Genomic DNA, 18,851 nt, shown 5'->3' on the forward strand with positions numbered 1-18,851 from the left:
TACCCAAACATAATCTGTGCAGTATAAAATGTTCTTCATTTAAAGTATCATAGAAATTAAAATTTCATGCAGCTTATTTTATGGGTTCGTTAAAAGAGACTTCCACTGTACAATAGTGGCTGTTATAGTGACAGTTTGGAAATGATGCAACCCATATAAAAGACAAGTTGTCAAGAAAGCCCTGCCATATTTGCCCTCACAGTGCTGAGGATTGTTTGTCAAGCTCTTGTTTGGTTTACACTTCCTGATGATTATCACCTCCATCTGTTTCTATTTACCAGAAACAGAATTAATACCCCTGTAAACTCTTCACGCCAGTTCTTTGCTTTTTATGGAGCAGTACTGAGTTGTGTTTTTCTTTTTTTGTTTTGTTTTTTTCCCCCCTTTTCTGTTGGTTCCTAAAATGCTTATTTCACCTACTGTTTAATCTGTTCATGGTGTTTTAACTTATTGTTCATTGTTAATGTTCACTAACAGTATGAACATCAGTGAGTTGAACATAATGTGTTCTAAAGCGTTACAAATACAGATACGAATATATAGATTTTAATATATATATATATATATATATATATATATATATATATATATATATATATATATATATATATATATATATATACACACACACATATATATATATGTGTGTGTGTGTGTGTGTGTGTGCGCGATGATCTTCATACTTTGTACTCTCGCCTGTATCAAGTCCTGACAATGTCCTTTGCCCAACACTGGCACACATTAACCTGACAGTGTTAGAAGTGCCCACATTGTTGTGGTTAGGAAAATTTAGGACAAAAAAAAGACTTTTATAACCACTTTCCTCTTCCTTCTAATTGTATCATGCATGGTAAGTAATCTTAAGCGATCTTGCTTTAAATGTTGCTTTAGATGTTGTTGTGAAAATAGAAATGATCGGGAAGGCTAATGAGTTTTTGGGCCTTAACTTTGGGTCAGTAAGTTGCACATCCTAATCTCATCCTCTTCTCATGTCTTTGGCATCCATGTATTCTGGCACAGAGGTTATATATGATTTACAACCAGGGTTCTGGCGTATTCCTGTTCTTCATATTTTAGAGTTTTTCTTGCTTTAATACACCTACATCAGTTCAGGAAGAGGCGTTACATTTTTTATTAAGTGGAAAAAAATGTTCGGGGTAAGAGGTAGACCAGGACAAGGGTTGGGAACCTGTAGTCTAGGCGAAGCTCATGCATGTGTTTTGGGTTGTGGATTTGGAGGGAGCACTGAAGGGAGGGGTTGTATTTATTTGAATTTTAAAATTCACAATGGCATGGTGGAGCTGCTTCATAACGCCAGGATACTTGGTTTGGATCCTGAGCTTGGGTTCCTCTCTTTGTGGAGTTTTGCACGTTGTCCCTTGTCTATATGAGGTTTCTTCCACTTCCAAAAATAAAACGAAAGTTTAAATGAATGAATAAAGAGTTTCCCAGCAGCTAGAATAAGTGTCTGCTAAGCTGAATGTTTAGATTGGATTTTTTCTTCTCACTTGTGTGTATCGCATAAATTTGGCATAAAAGCTAAATGTAAATGTAGTGAGACGTATGATTAAAAATGGGACTAGTATGTATATTTGTTAAAACATCATTAAGAACATAGGAATGTCTTATAATTTTAGGTATGATATCTTTCACTGAGGCCCCATGTTATCTACTGTTTATCTATCAAATCTAGCATTTCATTAGGGCTGTTTTTAAGTGCTTGCATTTACTACTGTACAAAAATCTTTTACTTAGAGGAGTTGAGGGTTTGACTTCCCTGTGTGTGGAGTTTCCTCCAGGTGCTCCAGTTTCCTCTCCCAGTCCAAAGACTTTGCATTATAGGCTGACTGGTGTGTGTGTGTGTTTGATTGTACCCTGTGATAAGTTTACATCTCATCCAGGGTGTCCCCTGCCTTGTGCCTTGAGTCCTCAGGGATAGACTCCAGGCTCCCTGCGACCCTGTGTAGTATATGTGATTAAGTAAATTGATAGACAGTATTAGCATGCGCTGCCTGGCTCTATTTCAAATAGTGTGCCTATTGCCTAGAAAAACTCACTCAAAAGCAAAAGCACTCACAAACACTTTCAGTGTGTTACCCCTACTCAGATAATCTACTATAAAACTGCAGTGATGAAGGTGGCAGTGGAAAGACAGTGTTAATTATAAAGCAAAAAATAAATGATATAGATATCAGTGAATAACACTGATTATCTCCTCATCATGGCACCTGTTAGTGGGTGGGATATATTATGCAGCAAGTGAACATTTTGTCCTCTAAGTTGATGTGTTAGAAGCAGGAAAAATGGGCAAGTGTAAGGATTTGAGAGAGCATCTGTGGGGTGTGCTGGACAAAAAAGTCTGATCTATGCGATCAAAGACCTCACAACTTACAGGACTTAAAGTACCTGTTAAGTAGCTGCTAACATCTTGGTGCCAAATACCACAGCACACCTTCAGGGATCTAGCAGAGTCCATTCCCCGACAGATCAGCGCTGTTTTAGCAGCAAAAGGGGGACCAACACAATATTAGGCAGGTGGTCATAAAGTTATGCCTGATCGGTGTATAACTGATAATATGAAAAAGTGATGTCAAGCAACAACTAATACCTTTTACGTTTGCTAGTTTTTTGTTCATTATTTTAGCCATAACATGATTTTTTCTAATTAACATATAAACTCATTAAAATATTCCTTCAATTTTAATAATCCAAAACATATTTTAAAATATCTTATTCTAATATATTTAAAATATGCAGCAGATATCTACACCACTTGTCTAGATATGACTATAAAATGCAACACTACTGCACTATGCAGTGAATAGGGTGTGGTTACAGACATGAGCCTGGCTCTCCTCACGTTACATCTCTATAAACGTTAATGACCAACGTTTAACATATAAACGTATAACATATAAACGTTAATTCTATATATTTATACTCTTCTTATTAGATAAGCCTTGTAATGTCTTCAGTATGTTTCCTGAGATTACAGTATGGACTTAACTTTGCCTCTGTTTTGACCCCGTTTATAGTGTGGTTTTGGACATATATCTGGTTTTCCTTCTCTATATAATAAAGAAACTCCGCACATATGTCCTGCCATGTCCCAATTGTTACAACGCACAAAATTGTATAAAATTATGTTGTCTGGGTCCAAATATTCTGTGTTCTTTTCTGGTAAAACCACAGTGAACCTGTTATTGTTATTCACTGGATGTCAGAACTGGCTTAGGTACACTCAGCTACACTTGCTAAAAACGTGACATGACACGACACGACACACACCATAACAGTAAACCTCCCACTAATGAGCTGTCCTATTGTATTATATTGTTGAAGCGTCATGATTGTATCACCAGAAATACATTATGACATACAGGAGTTAAACTGGGATTTAGGAATTCTTTTATGGGCGTTAACCATATGAGAGCGGCACCATTCGATGTATCAGTTATAATATGGCATTATCAATACTAATATCAAGGAGTTGAAAAATAGATTTATATAGATGGATATTTATTATTCTATATGCCCTATTTGTCCTAAAGGTTCTAATTTAAATAAATGCATATGTGTCATGCTGTCACTGTACCGGAGCACAGCTCTGCTTTCCATTGACATATAGCAGAGGTGAAGAAATTCTTCTCCCTTGAGCCACCCTCTAGAAAAACCCTGACGACATTCAGTGCACATAAACATACAGACACAAAAAACATTCCAGATGACTTCAATTCCATTTATTTGTATAGTGCTTTACATAAATCTAGATCTATAATCAGCAAGAGGTGACAGTGGTGACCTGGGTGGCTATTCTCTAATAAATAATTGCTCTACTGCAAATGCATACAATAAAGTCAATGACTATTATGAACTTTACAGGATGTTATTATGAATAATGGACTATGCACAGGACAGTCTTTATGATTACAGCAGTTAACAGTTTCTAATAGTGTGTATAACTGGTGCTGTCACACACATGCACATGCTCACACAGACATGTCAGTAGGTCAGTAGAACAACGTGTGAAGACAGAGAGAGAGAGAGAGAGAGAGAGAGAGAGAGCTATATCTAAACTTGCTAATTTACCCTTCTTTAGATGTATGGATGTGCTGAACAAAATGTTCAAACAATACAGACATACACACACACACACACACAGGCATGCAATGATGCACACACAATTATATCACTTCCATAATTGAATTTAAATCCCATGAGCCAGTGGGACATACCAGTATTAAATGTAGTTTCCACAGTCATTTTGGTCAGCAAGACTTGTGCCAGGCAGACCCAATACCAGCCTTATAAACCTTTCCTACTCTGTGCTGCTCAAAAATAATGATATGATTACTGCTTGAAACAAATCTATAAATTCTAAACTATAATTAACATATCCAGCAGTGATAAATGAAAGATACCAAAGAATTATAGTAATGACAAACATACATGCATTAGAGTAAAGGTATAATCGATGAACAATGGCACTGATGCGTACATTAGAGAATATTCTACACAAAACGCACATGCTTCACTTTTGTTAACAGACATACACTCGAAACATCAGTACTGTCTTTCCTCAAAGAAAGCCTCATATAATGACCTAACAGCAGGCAAGCAATAAATGAAACCCCTGAAATAAATTTTACGTGTTCTAATCCTGAATAGTACATGACTCCCCCATGTAATAAATAACTACACTGCTGCTGTGCCAGGCAGTTACTCCCTTAACTATGTGTAGAATGTGCTTATCTGTGTAGCACCTAGTACACCATCATGCATGTATACTTTGTAATATACGTTAACTGCAATATCTGGAAATCTTGGGTTGCATGTTTCATATAATAAAATTAATAAATTCATTTAAATAAATAAATTGCTGATGAAATGGTGACATGGATCCAAGTTTCGTGATCTTTAAGAAGCTGCTTTAAGGTCCAGAGGATTTTACAGGAGCATCCATATACCTAAACTTATTTATGATCATCAAGTATACAAAACAAACAATCCATCACTCACTCAGAAATGAATAATTTAAGTGCCATGGAATAAATGTCTAGTTCAGGCAGGAAGCTCTAACTTCGTTCTCTAGATGCCGGCACTGCGGCCTATCCGCTGTGTTTCCCTATCTACGTGACACTTTATTATCCAGACTAAACGCCTGGGCTCGCCCTCAGTGCATGCCAAGAGATTTTCCTCCTCCACCTCCTCCTCCCCAGCACCACCTGTTTAGATCAAGGGTTCCTTCTGCCTTATCATGCAGCAGCAGCAGCATGTTCCTAATAGCTCTATGTGTATAAGTACAATGGGCAAGTCCCCATACTCGCCCATCAGCAGCAGCAGTGTAGCAGATCTAAACTGACCAAACCTACACTACATTCCCATCAATAAAAGCTCAGTAACTTCATTCTGAGTGTAACTGAAATGGTATTGTCGTACAAGATGCACAAACTGGTCAAACTCTTTCTCATTAACCGTGAAAGTATAATGCTTTAAAAGAGTTTAAAAATAGTAGGATAACTTTTGTATCCTACTATTTTTTACTTCAGTTGTCTGCCTCCCCTTAGTACAAACAAGCAAAATCTAAAAGATACAAGAAATTATTCCGAAATGCTTATGAACTAAAATTGCCGAAAAATTATTCGTCTCAGTAAATGATCATAATAACTTGTAGTACAGCAAGTATATATAGTTTTCAATACTTTGGAAACGTTAGGTAAAGACTGTGAAGGGTTCAGTACATGCTGAAATATATTTTATTTAAAAAAAAAAAAAGAAAGAAAGGGAAAAAAGGGTGTTTTCCCTTTAAAGGACTAAAAGACTGACCTCAAGTGGTCATTTCTAATAATTACAAGTCTAAAAGCGTCAGAGAATTCACATAAGTTCCACACCCTAGACAAAGGATGTCCAGTCTTATCCACAAAGGCCCGGTGTTGGTGCAGGTTTTCATTCCTCTCAAGCAGGAGCCACACCTGATCCACCTGCTTAATCAACTGATCTTGGCTTTCAATAGGCTCAAGTGTGGCTTCTGCTTGGTTGAAATGAAAACCTGCACACACACACACACACACACACACACACACACACCGGCCCTTTGTGGTTAAGGTTGGACATTTCTGGTCTAGACAATTACACCAGCCTCAAATAGCCGATCCCCCAATTTAGTCACCCACACATACCTACACACAGTATCTCACAAAAGTGAGTACACCCCTCACATTTTTGTAAATATTTTATTATATCTTTTCTGGTGTTTAGACATTAATGGCTGTGTGTTGAGTTATTTTGAGGGGACAGCAAATTTACACTGTTATACAGGCTGTACACTTACTACTTTACATTGTAGCAGAGTGTCATTTCTTCAGTGCTGTCACATGAAAAGATATAATAAAATATTTACAAATATGTGAGGGGTGTACTCACTTCTGTGAGATACTGTACATACAGTACATCCACCCTGACACACAGCATTAACTTCCTCAGGATTCTTTAAATAGTCAACAATATGTGTTCTACATAGAAACTTCTGAAATAGACACCCTCTTTTAAAATGGATACCCAGAGGGCCAACCTAAAAAAATGCTTTAGGATACTGAATCTTTGATAAGTTGTCAAAAGAAAAATCAGCATATCATAATTAACATTAAAATTCGAACTCAATTAACCACTTATTTCACCCATTCGTGCTTTAAAATCATCTGCCAGTTTTAAAAGCTGACCAGCATCAAAACTAATCATTTGGGCAGCACAAACAAAGAAAAAATGATAGATAATACAGGATTTTAAGGTAGAAAATTATAGGAATCAATAAATTAAAGGCAATATGATATTGCAGCAGGTATTTGTAGCCATCTCACAACATGTTGTTGTGTTCCCCCTGTGTTGTGTGGGTTTTCTTTCCAATTATCCATTTTTGTCCCTTCATCCAAAAATATATGTGTAGGTTGACTGGCTAAACTGAACTGCCCTCGGTGTGAGTGTGTGTGTGTGTGTGTGTGTGTGTGTGTGGATGTGTGAACATAGTGCCTTGTGATAGATTAGAGACTTCCAAGCTTTGAGGTACTAAATCTGTTCATTACATGATGAGTTAAATCAGGTTTGACCTACTGAGGTTGGCAATCCCCTAAGGAACCGAATTACATGTGACCTAAATCTGGCCAGTAATTGATGATCTGAATCAGGACTGACCTCATATACCTGATATGTAACTTATGAGTTAATGGGTGTTTCACCTACTGTCTGCCAGATAAGACAGTTCATTGTGTGGCTGATGCTGACAGTAAATTGTGAATAAGGTAGAATCTTTTTTTTTAATGCTTGTATCTTGAGAAACAGTCAGGTAGATGTTTTAGGTATAAGGATCACATAGAATTGGGCTTTTTGAACTTAATCAAGTTAAAATCCCCTTAAATCCCTTAGATGAGCATACTTGCAGTGTGACAAAAATGTACTGTTCTCTACTGTTGTAGTAAATAGTTTGTAAAATTATAGGCAAATGCTTATTTAGACTATTTAGTACGGTAGTATGCAGTGTATATATATATATCTGTCTGACCACATCTGTCTGTGTAAGCATACAGAGCTTAGGCTATATATATATATATATATAAATATATATATATATATATATATATATATATATATATATATATATATATATATATATATATATATATATATATATATATATATATATAGCCTAAGCTCTGTATGCTTACACAGACAGACGTGGTCCTGCAAACACATTAGTAGGTCAGTAGAACAACAGTGCATGTGTGAAGTCTGTGATATGTAGATTCCACTGAGTGAGAGAGAGAGAGAGAGAGAGAGAGAGAGAGAAACTTGCTAATTTATTCCTCTTTAGATGTATGGATGTGCTGAACACAATGTTCAAACAATACACACACACACACACACATATCACTTCCACAATTGAATTGAAATCCCATGAGCCAGTATTAAATGCAGTTTCCACAGTCATTTTGGTCAGCAAGTCTTGTGCCAGGCAGACCCAACACCAGCTTTATAAACCTTTCCTATTCTGCGCTGCTCAAAAACCAATCAGTAATAATGATATGATTACTGCTTGATACAAATCTATAAAATCTACAAAGCATAACTAACATTCATCAGTGATAAACAAAAAATATCACAGACTTACAGTACTGGCAAATATACGTGTATTAGAATAAAAGTGTAATCAATGGACAATGGCACTAATGCTCAGAGTAGAGCATATTCTACACAAAACTCACACACACATATTTGCAGTGCAACAACGCACTTTTATTTAGTGTTGTAGTAAAAACAGTGTGTAAATTGATAGGCAAATGCTTATTTAGACTATTTAGTACGGTAGTATGCGAGTATAGATACAGCCTAAGCTCTGTTTGAGAAGGAGCGCGCGCGCATGCGCAGTTCGCTACGTGCGCTCTGCTGCAGTGACAAAGTATATCAGCGTTTAGCTTTTAGCCACCGGGCCTCGTACTGCAGCAGCGTTCAGGCCAAATCCTGCCCACATGTCACCAGATACCAACAAAGCCGGTAAGAAAATATGCACAGGTGTGCAATTCCTGACCTATTATTATAGCAGTTAATAAAATAGACCAGGCTCGCCCATGGCCGCACGCTAATGTAGTAAATAACATATTGTTTATATCACACGACGGTGACATTTGACTCGTGAGCAGCTGACGCGTTTCAGATCACCTTGCGTTATTTTCTGTAGTCACAGTTCACATCATTCATATTGCTATATATATATATATATTTTTTGATGATTTTGCAATACGTGAAACAGCAGATAATCCCGCCTGTGTGTCTGACCGTGACCTTCCAGACTGCGGTGCTAGAGCCGCGTTTATTTAAAGGAGCTGTGTGTCTGAAAAACACACACACACACACACACACACACACCGCAACATGTGGGCTTTACCTGCAGCGTATGAATTAAACCATCGCATGCTTTCATAAACAACATATTTTAACTCGTTTACCAAACACGTGGTGGAATAACGGTGAATAATTTAGTGGTTTGTAAGATTTTAATGAATAAGCGACGCAGTTTGTGATTGCATTGCCAATGTCATGCCATATAAACACGATCGGTCAAATCTGATCGGAAATAAATATTGACCTCAAGTGTACAATGCTTGGTTGGTTGCTGGTGTCTGGCCATACTGTCATACCCTTGTGATAATATGGCGTACCGTGTGGTTTATAATCACCACGGCGTTAAACAAAAGCCTTTTCAGATTGATGACCAGGCATCTTTGCACTTTTGCTTAGAATAATAAAAAATAAAAAGGCATATTAAAAACTCCCAAAGTGTGTCTAGACTTATCCGTCACTACATACACTGCCTTACTTCATATCTATAATCTGCTGGGATAGAAATGTCACCTGCTATCATTAGGTTGTGGGAGTTTATACAGATGTTCATTTCAATAACACAATAAATAAAACCATGCAGCTGGTTACATGAGGCATAAACGATAGATCAGCACAAAAAATAAAAAGGATTTAGTTTCAAAGTGGTGCAGGAGTATGTTGGACATTTTGGAACAATTTACAGGGTGTGAATTTGAGAAATCAGGATGAGGATGGTAGTTTTGCAGGTTAACCAAGTAGGATGTGTATTGACTCTATACAGCTTACTTTGTCACTGAGACACATACACACGCATGCGCAAAGTTGTCATACACCGGGTTGTGTGAAGTTTAAAACGAGATATTAATGGTCAATATTTTCTCTCTTAGGAAATTGGAAATCTCAGTAATCACACAAAGGAGGTGGAAAAGCCAGAAAAAGCCAAACAGGTGGTTGCCAACAGCCAGTGGGGCAGACATGGGCGATACTGAGAATGGTAAACATTTATATTGATTTCAACAATAATAAAATACCACGTAGGAAACAAAATCGAAGTGGTACATTTAATTGCTGCATGCAATTACCCTAAATGTGTTCTCAGGATATTCCTTTATTAGACATTTTTGATCAATATTTTGGATAGGAGCTGATGTGCGTTTTTAATCTGTTGCATTAGTGAAAGCAGAGGAGCTGCTCGTTTCATCAGAAGAGCAGCAGCAATATGTAATTCTGCACTGCCCCACTGATAGTCATCAGCATTCTCTGACTGGGGAATCTCCCCTTCAACATGACTCATTGAAGGAGAAGGAGATTGAGGCAGAGGGCGGGACTGATGGCATAATTGAGCAGTCTGAAGACGACCAAAACATCTTGCCAGCACAGAGGACCATTAGGCCAACCATGGAGCCAGTACCCTTGCAAACGACTGACATAAATCAAAATATGCCCTGTAAGACAGAACTCTTGGAACCGTTCAAACAGGACAATAAATCAGACGTTCCCTCATGTGAAGCAGATGCTGACCCAGACCCAGATTATGACCCTAAGATTAGCCTTGATGGCAACCAACAGGGTTCATGCATGTTCATCTGTCAGCACTGTCAAAGGCGGTTTAATACCAAGCAAAGCCTCGAACGACACATGCATGCCTTGTCATCCTGCAACACACAGCTATTTAAATGCCGCTACTGCCGAAAGTGTTTCAGTACACAGTTCCTTCGACGACGGCATGAGAAAAGACATAACACTAATAGAAGGACAGGCGGGCTTATAATTAGCCCTGCTCCACAGGTTGTTAGAGAGACTCAGGGAATGGTCTCTTCGCAAGAGGAACATCAGCATGCCCTAATTTCCCAGTCAGTCAGCAACTCTCTTGTGACTGATTTAGAAGGAAGAGGTGACTCGGATGAATTTGGAAAGACTAAGTGCTCTTTTGCCTGCAAGTACTGCAAAAAAGCGTTTGGAACTCACACCAGCTTACGAAGACATGAGCGCCGGATACACGAGCGTCGTCTGTTACCCAGAGGAATCCGTCAGAAAGTTGTACACTTAAATGGGGTTCAGGTTCAGCATTCCAGTGGTGCCCCAGAAACCTCTTCCAATGCACAACACCGTGATGAGGTCAGGCAAGAAGAGGAGTATATGGTGGATATTTCCAGCAACATCTCTGAGAACCTCAGCTTCTACATTGATGGGAAGATAATCTCCACCAGTGCTGTCAGTAATTGCGAAGTGATGGAGCTGAATTCTGCTACTGCTGTGATTGGGCTGGATGCCTTTATCGTCAACCCAGCTCAAATTACACAGGCCCTGAAAATAGAGTCTAATGATGGAAACATGACCTCTGACCTCAGTGGTCAGTCCTCTGGCAGAAGGAGGACATCTACCCCACCTTTACTGCCACAAATCAAAACTGAACTGGAGTCTGAATCTATCTTAACAACACCTTCCCCTGCCTCAGAAGGTACATTGATTGGCACTGTTTTCCCCCAGACATTAGAGACAATCGTTTTACAAAAAGAAAAAACTATTTACCTCTCCCCCAAGCTAAAGCAGCTCCTACAGAACCAGGATGGCAGTAAGTCATCATTTTCTCAGATCAGCGAAGGTCAAAAACTTTGCCCACCTTTATCACTAACACTTTTACCGGCAGCAAGTAGCAGGTTTAAGAGAAGGACAACATCTCCGCCTAACTCTACACAGCAGAGCAATGCATCAATGCCAAAATCGACCATTGTACAGGAAACTGATTCTTCTGCACCTAAAGTGCCAAAGATAGACAGTCACTGCACATCTACTGTGATTAGCCTATCTAAAAAAGAAGAAATGGAAACTGTCACTCCAGCTACAGACAGTACTGAAACCATTCAGGAAGTTTTGCCATTGGACTGCTCTGCATCAGGAACTGGTGGCAGGTCATGCAATCAGCAGCCACTAGATCTTTCCAGTGCTGTGGGTAAGAGAGACAGTGAGGTCTTAGCTGATTGTGTTCTGGATTTGAGCATGAGCAGAAAGGGTACAGAGTCTGACCCAACTGGATTTTTAGCCTTCCAGACATCAGTTAGAAAGACTAAACCCAATTCAAGCATGCTGGAGAAAGTACTGCTAAGCCAGTATGCTGTAGCTGATGTTCCTACACAAGGAGATGAAAATACTCGCTTACCACCAGTGTCTGAGTCAGTTCCTGCTAACCCTGAAAGGTTTGAGCTGCCTCCACCCTCTCCTCCTGCGCTGAATGCAACCCCATCTCTGCCAAATGTTGCTGCACTGCACACTGCCTCTCCAGCCCAGCCCCTTTCAGCTACTCCAGAGTCCACAGAGATATTCTTACCAGCTGCACAAACATCCACAACAAATCAAGATCTTCACCCTATCTGCTCCACTGCTCAATCCTCCAGTCCTGTAGCGCTCAACACTCCTGTGGAGCTTTCTGTCGGAAACCCTTTGGCAGCTTTTAACGTGTCTCTTCCCAATTGGCTTAATTCTGCCCCTGGAAGTGTGACCCATGCGCTCATCCCTACAACCCCAACTCTAAGTTTACAAGGTCCTCAGTTTCTTACCGATGCACCAGTGTGTGAACTAGCACAAAGGACCTTGGTGATTGATTCAGTCTTGTCACCTGAAGCACATCTAATTTCTCCTGTGTTGGTAAACCAGTCAAACATCAGTTCCCTGAGCTTTTCTCCAAATGTGGTTGTTATTGAGTACACTGTTGCACTGGAGTCGTCTAATGCCACCCCTGTACCCCAAACTAATGCTGTTCACTCTCTTTTTGATAAAACACCACCAGATCACACTGAGGCACAAGAGCTCCAGCCTTCATCTGAACTACAGACTGCCAACATCGAACCATCGGTTCCAGAACTGCCAGAGGCTGGCACTGTTGAGGCTCAAGATCACGGATTGGACTCATCCTCTCCTGGAGAATCATTAGACCATTCAGTAGGTGCAGTACTGTCATCACCTGTTCCCAGTGTTTCAGAAAAAGCAGAGACGACAGTGGAGGCTGCAGAACATTCATCCTCCACGGATAATCTCAAAGTGGAAACCTCAGACATTTCCATACAGCACAAACCTATGACTGAGGAGCAATCACCCTTGCCTCCTCTATGCAAGCGTTTTATGTGTAATGCCTGTAATGGACTCTTCCAGTCCATGAAGGGTCTGACTCAGCATATTGGTGAACACTCAGACACTTGGCCATATAAGTGTGAATTTTGTGTGCAGCTGTTTGAGAGTGACACTGGTTTATTTGAGCACCGATCCAGTTATCATGGCATTGGTAAAATCTATGCCTGCAGAATATGCTCCAAAGAATTTGCCTTTCTTTGCAACCTAGAGCAACATCATCGAGATCTTCATCCTGGTCAGGAATGCTCACACACTGAAGTAGAAAATGGTAAGTTAAGACCTGAAAACCATAATAGTCCAGTAAGAGCTGGTACTGTTAGCATAGAGAGTCCTACAAAAGACAAATATGGCAAGTCTTACCAAACAGCTCCAAAACCAGAGGCTGACAATAACTATGAAAACACTACTGAGGAGTTGTACACTACTATTAAAATTATGGCATCTGAAGGCGTCAAACCCAAAGTTACAGATGTGCGGCTTGGCATTAACCAGCATTACCCTAGTTTTAAGCCACCTCCATTTCCATATCACAACCGAACACCAGTCAGCCCAACCACCACCACGGCCACTAACTTCACCACTCATAATATCCCGCAGACATTCAGTACTACAGTTCGCTGCACCAAGTGTGGCAGAGGCTTTGACAACATGCCTGAACTGCACAAGCACATATTAGCCTGTGCTAATGCTAGTGACAAAAAACGCTATACTCCAAAAAAGAACCCCATTCCACTAAAGCAGTTTGCAAAAGTGCAAAGTGGAGTTCTGTTGCCTGCTAGAGGAGTCAATCTTAGACAGAACGTCTCTCAAAAACTTGGACACCCAAAAAAGCTCCATTGCCATGAGTCAGAAGCTAAGACAAAGCTGAGCACTCATAGTAAGAGGAAATCTATGTGGGTACAGAGAGGCAGGCCAGTAGGGCGAAAGAGTTCACAGGATGAAATGGAGGTTTATGTTTGTCCTCACTGTAGCAGAGAGTTCACTTACCATGCCAGCTTGAAGAAACATATGGCTTTCAGCTGCCCGATGAAACCTATTTGTAGGAAGCCTCCAAAAAGAAAAAGTAGCATTGCGCCAACACAGGAAAACCATGGCCGTATCCGTACACGTGTATCAGATGTAATAATAAAACCACAAAAGTTAAATCAAGGACAGAAATCCTTGGCAAAAACACATACTCACGGGTCTGGTTCAGCCAGCAATGTGAATCTACCAGTCAAGGCTCAAATTGGCAAAGGGAAAATTACTGTGCGTAATTTTAGGTCCAAAACATCTGATATTCTCTCAAGCTCAGCAGTTCACATAAGTAAAAAAAGTAGACTCATTCTAATGGAAGCAATTCAGTCACCGTTGGCATCGAAGTCCTTAGTAGCACTAGGGAAATCTCAGCACCAGAGCGATGGGGAAAATAGTATGGAGAGGAAAATAAAGCACAGAAGTGTGGCGTTGAAGCCCGGTACAGAGGAACAGTTCTCTCTGCGAGTGAGAGGTCCCATTACTCGCAGTGTACAGCAGTCTACATCTAATGATGCATCTAATACTAACACAAAGTCTAACTCAGTTAATCCAGACAAATGCTTAGTCCAGACAGATGATCAGGAAGTCACTGCATATCAAGCAGTTGCAGAGTCAAAGAAATAAAGTCAAGAGAAAATAAAGTCCAAAATGGAATTAATAAAGAAACTCATTATCTGTAAATATTATCCACTGAAGGTTATATGTTTATAATAGAAAGTTTGAACATTATAAGGAATGAAGATGATTGTGAATTACCTGTGCTCAAAAGTGCAGTGTCCTTTTAACATGGGCACTAGTTTATAGTGAACTAACACTACAACTTCGGTGGCATACATGCATTCATATATATCACCTCTAATGGTTTCACATTCTTAGCCCTTAAATACCCAACACTGCACTTTTTACAGTTTTGAATATTATATATATAAAGGTGGGTTGAAATATTCCTATAAACATGAAGATAAAGAAAATTGTCTATGAATATGTATGCACTGATTGCGAGGGTCTCCAGTAATTTATCATTTAGAATATTACATTATAGAACATTATATAGTGTAGATATATAATGTTCTCCTTTAAGGTCTATTAATCCGAATAATCCCTTATCTAAATAATGCACTTATTTTGTACAGTTTATCAATATCAGCTTTTCCATATGTAAATCGGTGCAGTAGCTAGAGTCCGGGCTATTGCTCATTCTCATTATTCATGTACTAATTTAACTAAAAACATTAACAGACTTGATAAAAATTCTGTCGTTTATTTTTTTATTTTCTATATGCACTTTATTAGAATCGTTTGTTTCAAATTGCAATAATTGGCTATTGGAAGACCTTAGTGAATTACTCAAGAGTTCAAACAAGAATACATATACACCTCATTAAGCAGACTATATTAATTTTGCTATTTATTAATGCACCATATATATATGATATTTATTTTCATACATGTTAATGTGATGGCAGGTAGATTTTGATTTGTTGCCCATTTAAAGGCACACTTTCTTATGGGCTAGGTTGCATGGTAAAGTGTTCATCAAAATAAAAACAGTAAGTAAAACTGGTTCAGCATGTCACTTTCTCAGTGTGTGTTTTTTTTTTATCATCACTGTAAATGGGCTAACAATCTGAGAAAGGAAATATGTGGTCTGTTCTGAGACTCTTAAGCACATATGATGAGCTCTGTGTAGCATTTGTTGTGTTAATTATATCGGTGTCCTTATATGTGTATGTTTTAAAAGCAATTGTTCTGTGATTTGCACAATCCATGTGTATAAGCCTATAATGTGTTGAATTTTGGGGAACAGTACCATCAATACCAATTGGGGGGGGGGGGGGGGGTTCTGGTGAGAATGTAGCTTTACTGAGGCAAGCTGCTTTAATGAGAAGTTATATTTTGCTCTGGCCCTGATGGATTGGTGTTAGATTAGGATTTGTCAAAAATATCATACTTTTTGTTGTTGTTGTTGTTATAATAGATAAATGAACGGTAATAAGGGTTCATGGGTAGAAGTTTACATTATGGCCCATCACATAAAAATGGCCTGTTGATTAGCTGACAAAATGAGTTTTTTTCTAATAAAAGATTAGTATAAAATCAAAGTACATAAGCATGGACGTATAGTCTCAAACTTGAACACAGCTGATTATTAAACAGTTGATATTAATCAGATTGTGGTCTGAGACAATCCTGACCTTGAAAATGAAATGACCCGAATCATTGCACAAATACTAGGTTTAATTTAAGACTCATTTTCGCACCTTGTTAATCAGCACATACCATGAAGCCGAAAATATCTGCTCTCATACTACAAAACTAAAATCACGACACTCATGTACTTAACCTGATGGAGAAGCTGTGAATAAAGGGATCTAGAAATCCTGATTTACTTGTGATATGTCTGTGGAAATCTGATGTTAACATCCAAAGCATGTCTGTTTGAGCCACAGTGCTTTTGAAATGCTGTTATGTATATTGAAATAAACTGCTGTGTGATAAATGCACAGGGAGACCAGAGTTTGTTTATATGGATTTTTCTGCATTCTAGGATCAATACATACGTTTAATCAAACAATTGAGATGATATTAAATACAATTTATACGTCTTGTAAAAACAACACGCCTACCCTGACACCATTGCTTAAATGTCTGATGCTGTAAAGGATTTAACATTTAAACATCTTCCCTTTTAAAGGATGTTTCTTGCCAGCAGATGGCGTGCTACATTGCTTTAATATACAACCACTTTCATCCATTTTCTGATGAACATCTGAGCCAACATCACAGCCCTGTATCTGGCTTAGCTACACTTTTACATTTATTTATATGCTTTTAACCAAAGTGACCTACAGATGAACCATAATTCAATCCGAGGATGATGTTTAAAAGGAGCTCAGAATAATACAAATCTATGGTTCCACCATCAAGAAAGTTGCACCAGCAACAAAACCACTGCTAGCCATAGCCATTATGCAAACACAAAAGCCACAAAATATCTAACTTGGAATCACAAAAATAATGCACAATAATAATGATAATATTGTTATACACATACACTATATTGCCAAAAGTTTTGGGACACCCTGCGAAACATTGATTTCAGGGTTTGGGCTTAGCCCCTTGGTTCCAGTGGAAGGAACTCTTAATGCTTCAGCATACCAAGACATTTAGGACAATTTGATGCTCCTAACTTTGTGGGAACAGTTTGGGGATGACCCCTTCCTGTTCCAACATGACTGCAGACCAGTGCACAAAGCAAGGTCCATAAAGACATGGATGAGTGAGTTTGGTGTGGAGGAACTTGACTGGCCTGCACAGAGTTTTGAATTTAATGTGGAGTTGACCCCCCTTTGCAGCTATAACAGCTTCAACTCCTCTGGGAAGGCTTTCCACAAGGTTTAGGAGTGTGTTTATGGGAATTTTTTTACCATTCCTCTAGAAGCTCATTTGTGAGGTCAGGCACTGATGTTGGACGAGAAGGCCTGACTCGTAGTCTCTGCTCTAATTCATCCCAAAGGTGTTCTGTCAGGACTCTGTGAAGTTCCTCCACACCAAACTCGCTCATCCATGTTTTTATGGACCTTACTTTGTGCACTGGTGTGCAGTCATGTTGGAACAGGAAGGGGTCATCCCAAACTGTTCCCACAAAGTTGTGAGCATGAAATTGTCCAAAATGTCTTGGTATGCTGAAGCATTAAGAGTTCCTTTCACTGGAACTAAGGGGCCAAGCCCAACCCCTGAAAAACAACACCTGAATTCAGTGATTTGGAGAGGTGAAAAGTTTTTGCCAATATTGTGTAGCTATGAGGCATGCATTTCATTCCTGCATTGTGTCCAGGATAGGCTCTGGCTCCATGATGACCTTGAGCAGGATAAAATAGTTACTGAAGATAAATGAATGATTTCACAGCATTCTCTTACATGGCAGTTGTGATTCTCGCCACATATGTTCAGACTTAAGATTTTTATAGACTTCATACAAAGAAACTGAAGAGTCTTAATCAGTTCATTTGCAACACATTGTGAATATGAAATAACTGGATTAGAACTTTTTGAGGGGAATTATAGCTATACAGATTACATTAAAAAGCAGTTATCTGGAGTAACCGTGAAAGGATATGTTTTCTGTGTTAAACAGGTCTGAATTTAGTCATTCTACTATTGTTAACAGAGTATTGGTATAGGCTAAGAGCAGTATTTCTTACATACATATAATAGCTGTTCCCCTAATCAAAGAACTGAGCAGATCCCATGACTTTGAGCCTTGATATTGTGTTTTATGTGTATGTTGTGTTTCACATCTAAGCTGAATTAAACTCCCATTACTTAATAAGAAAATTAACAGGGATATATGAAACCCCAGTCTTCAGATACATGCTCTGCCAGAGAGCTGAGGGCTTGTGTCTGGCCTCTTGTTTATAACATGTGGAAGTTGTTCTGGGTTTTAACAACAATGTTGTAATGGCTATTTTGAACATTTAATTATTTACGTTTTCACGTTTTTTTTTTCTTTTTCTCTGACTGCAGGACAAAATCAGACATACAGGAAAGACGGGAAACACTAGCTAGCTGTAGTAATGTTAGTTTTCAGTACTGGGTATCCAATTATACATGTGCAGCTGTGAGCTTTGAGCAGCTGCAGATGTTACATCAAATTTCATAAAGCATGGTTTTTGGATATATTCTGTACACTACTGATAAAATTACAAGCATTTTTCCTCTGCAAAACAGGCATGTTTGGGCGCTATAAGCGTGTTTCCCTTGGCTTTACATGTGTAATTTTGCACGGGTCTTCCCATTTCAGTTGCCTATTTATTAAACGCGCGGCCACGTGA

The 18,851-nt window shown here is 38.9% G+C and overlaps 1 protein-coding gene across 2 annotated transcripts; it reads left to right on the plus strand.

Moving 5' to 3' along the window:
- The first annotated feature begins 740 nt into the window (after positions 1-740).
- Positions 741-16,518, plus strand: prdm2a (PR domain containing 2, with ZNF domain a). 2 transcript variants are annotated; one of them, XM_058390693.1, is made up of 3 exons: positions 741-850; positions 9,759-9,865; positions 10,046-16,518. In XM_058390693.1, exons 2-3 carry the CDS (start codon positions 9,847-9,849, stop codon positions 14,638-14,640), a joined length of 4,614 nt encoding a protein of 1,537 aa, XP_058246676.1. In that variant the 5' UTR covers positions 741-850; positions 9,759-9,846; the 3' UTR covers positions 14,641-16,518. The 2 variants fall into 2 exon arrangements, with proteins under 2 accessions (XP_058246676.1, XP_058246675.1); XM_058390692.1 differs by lacking the exon at positions 741-850 and adding an exon at positions 8,432-8,544.
- The last annotated feature ends 2,333 nt before the right edge of the window (positions 16,519-18,851 follow it).

This window comes from Hemibagrus wyckioides, linkage group LG05, assembly GCF_019097595.1.
Source record: "Hemibagrus wyckioides isolate EC202008001 linkage group LG05, SWU_Hwy_1.0, whole genome shotgun sequence".
In the NCBI taxonomy this organism is placed as follows: Eukaryota; Metazoa; Chordata; class Actinopteri; order Siluriformes; family Bagridae; genus Hemibagrus; species Hemibagrus wyckioides.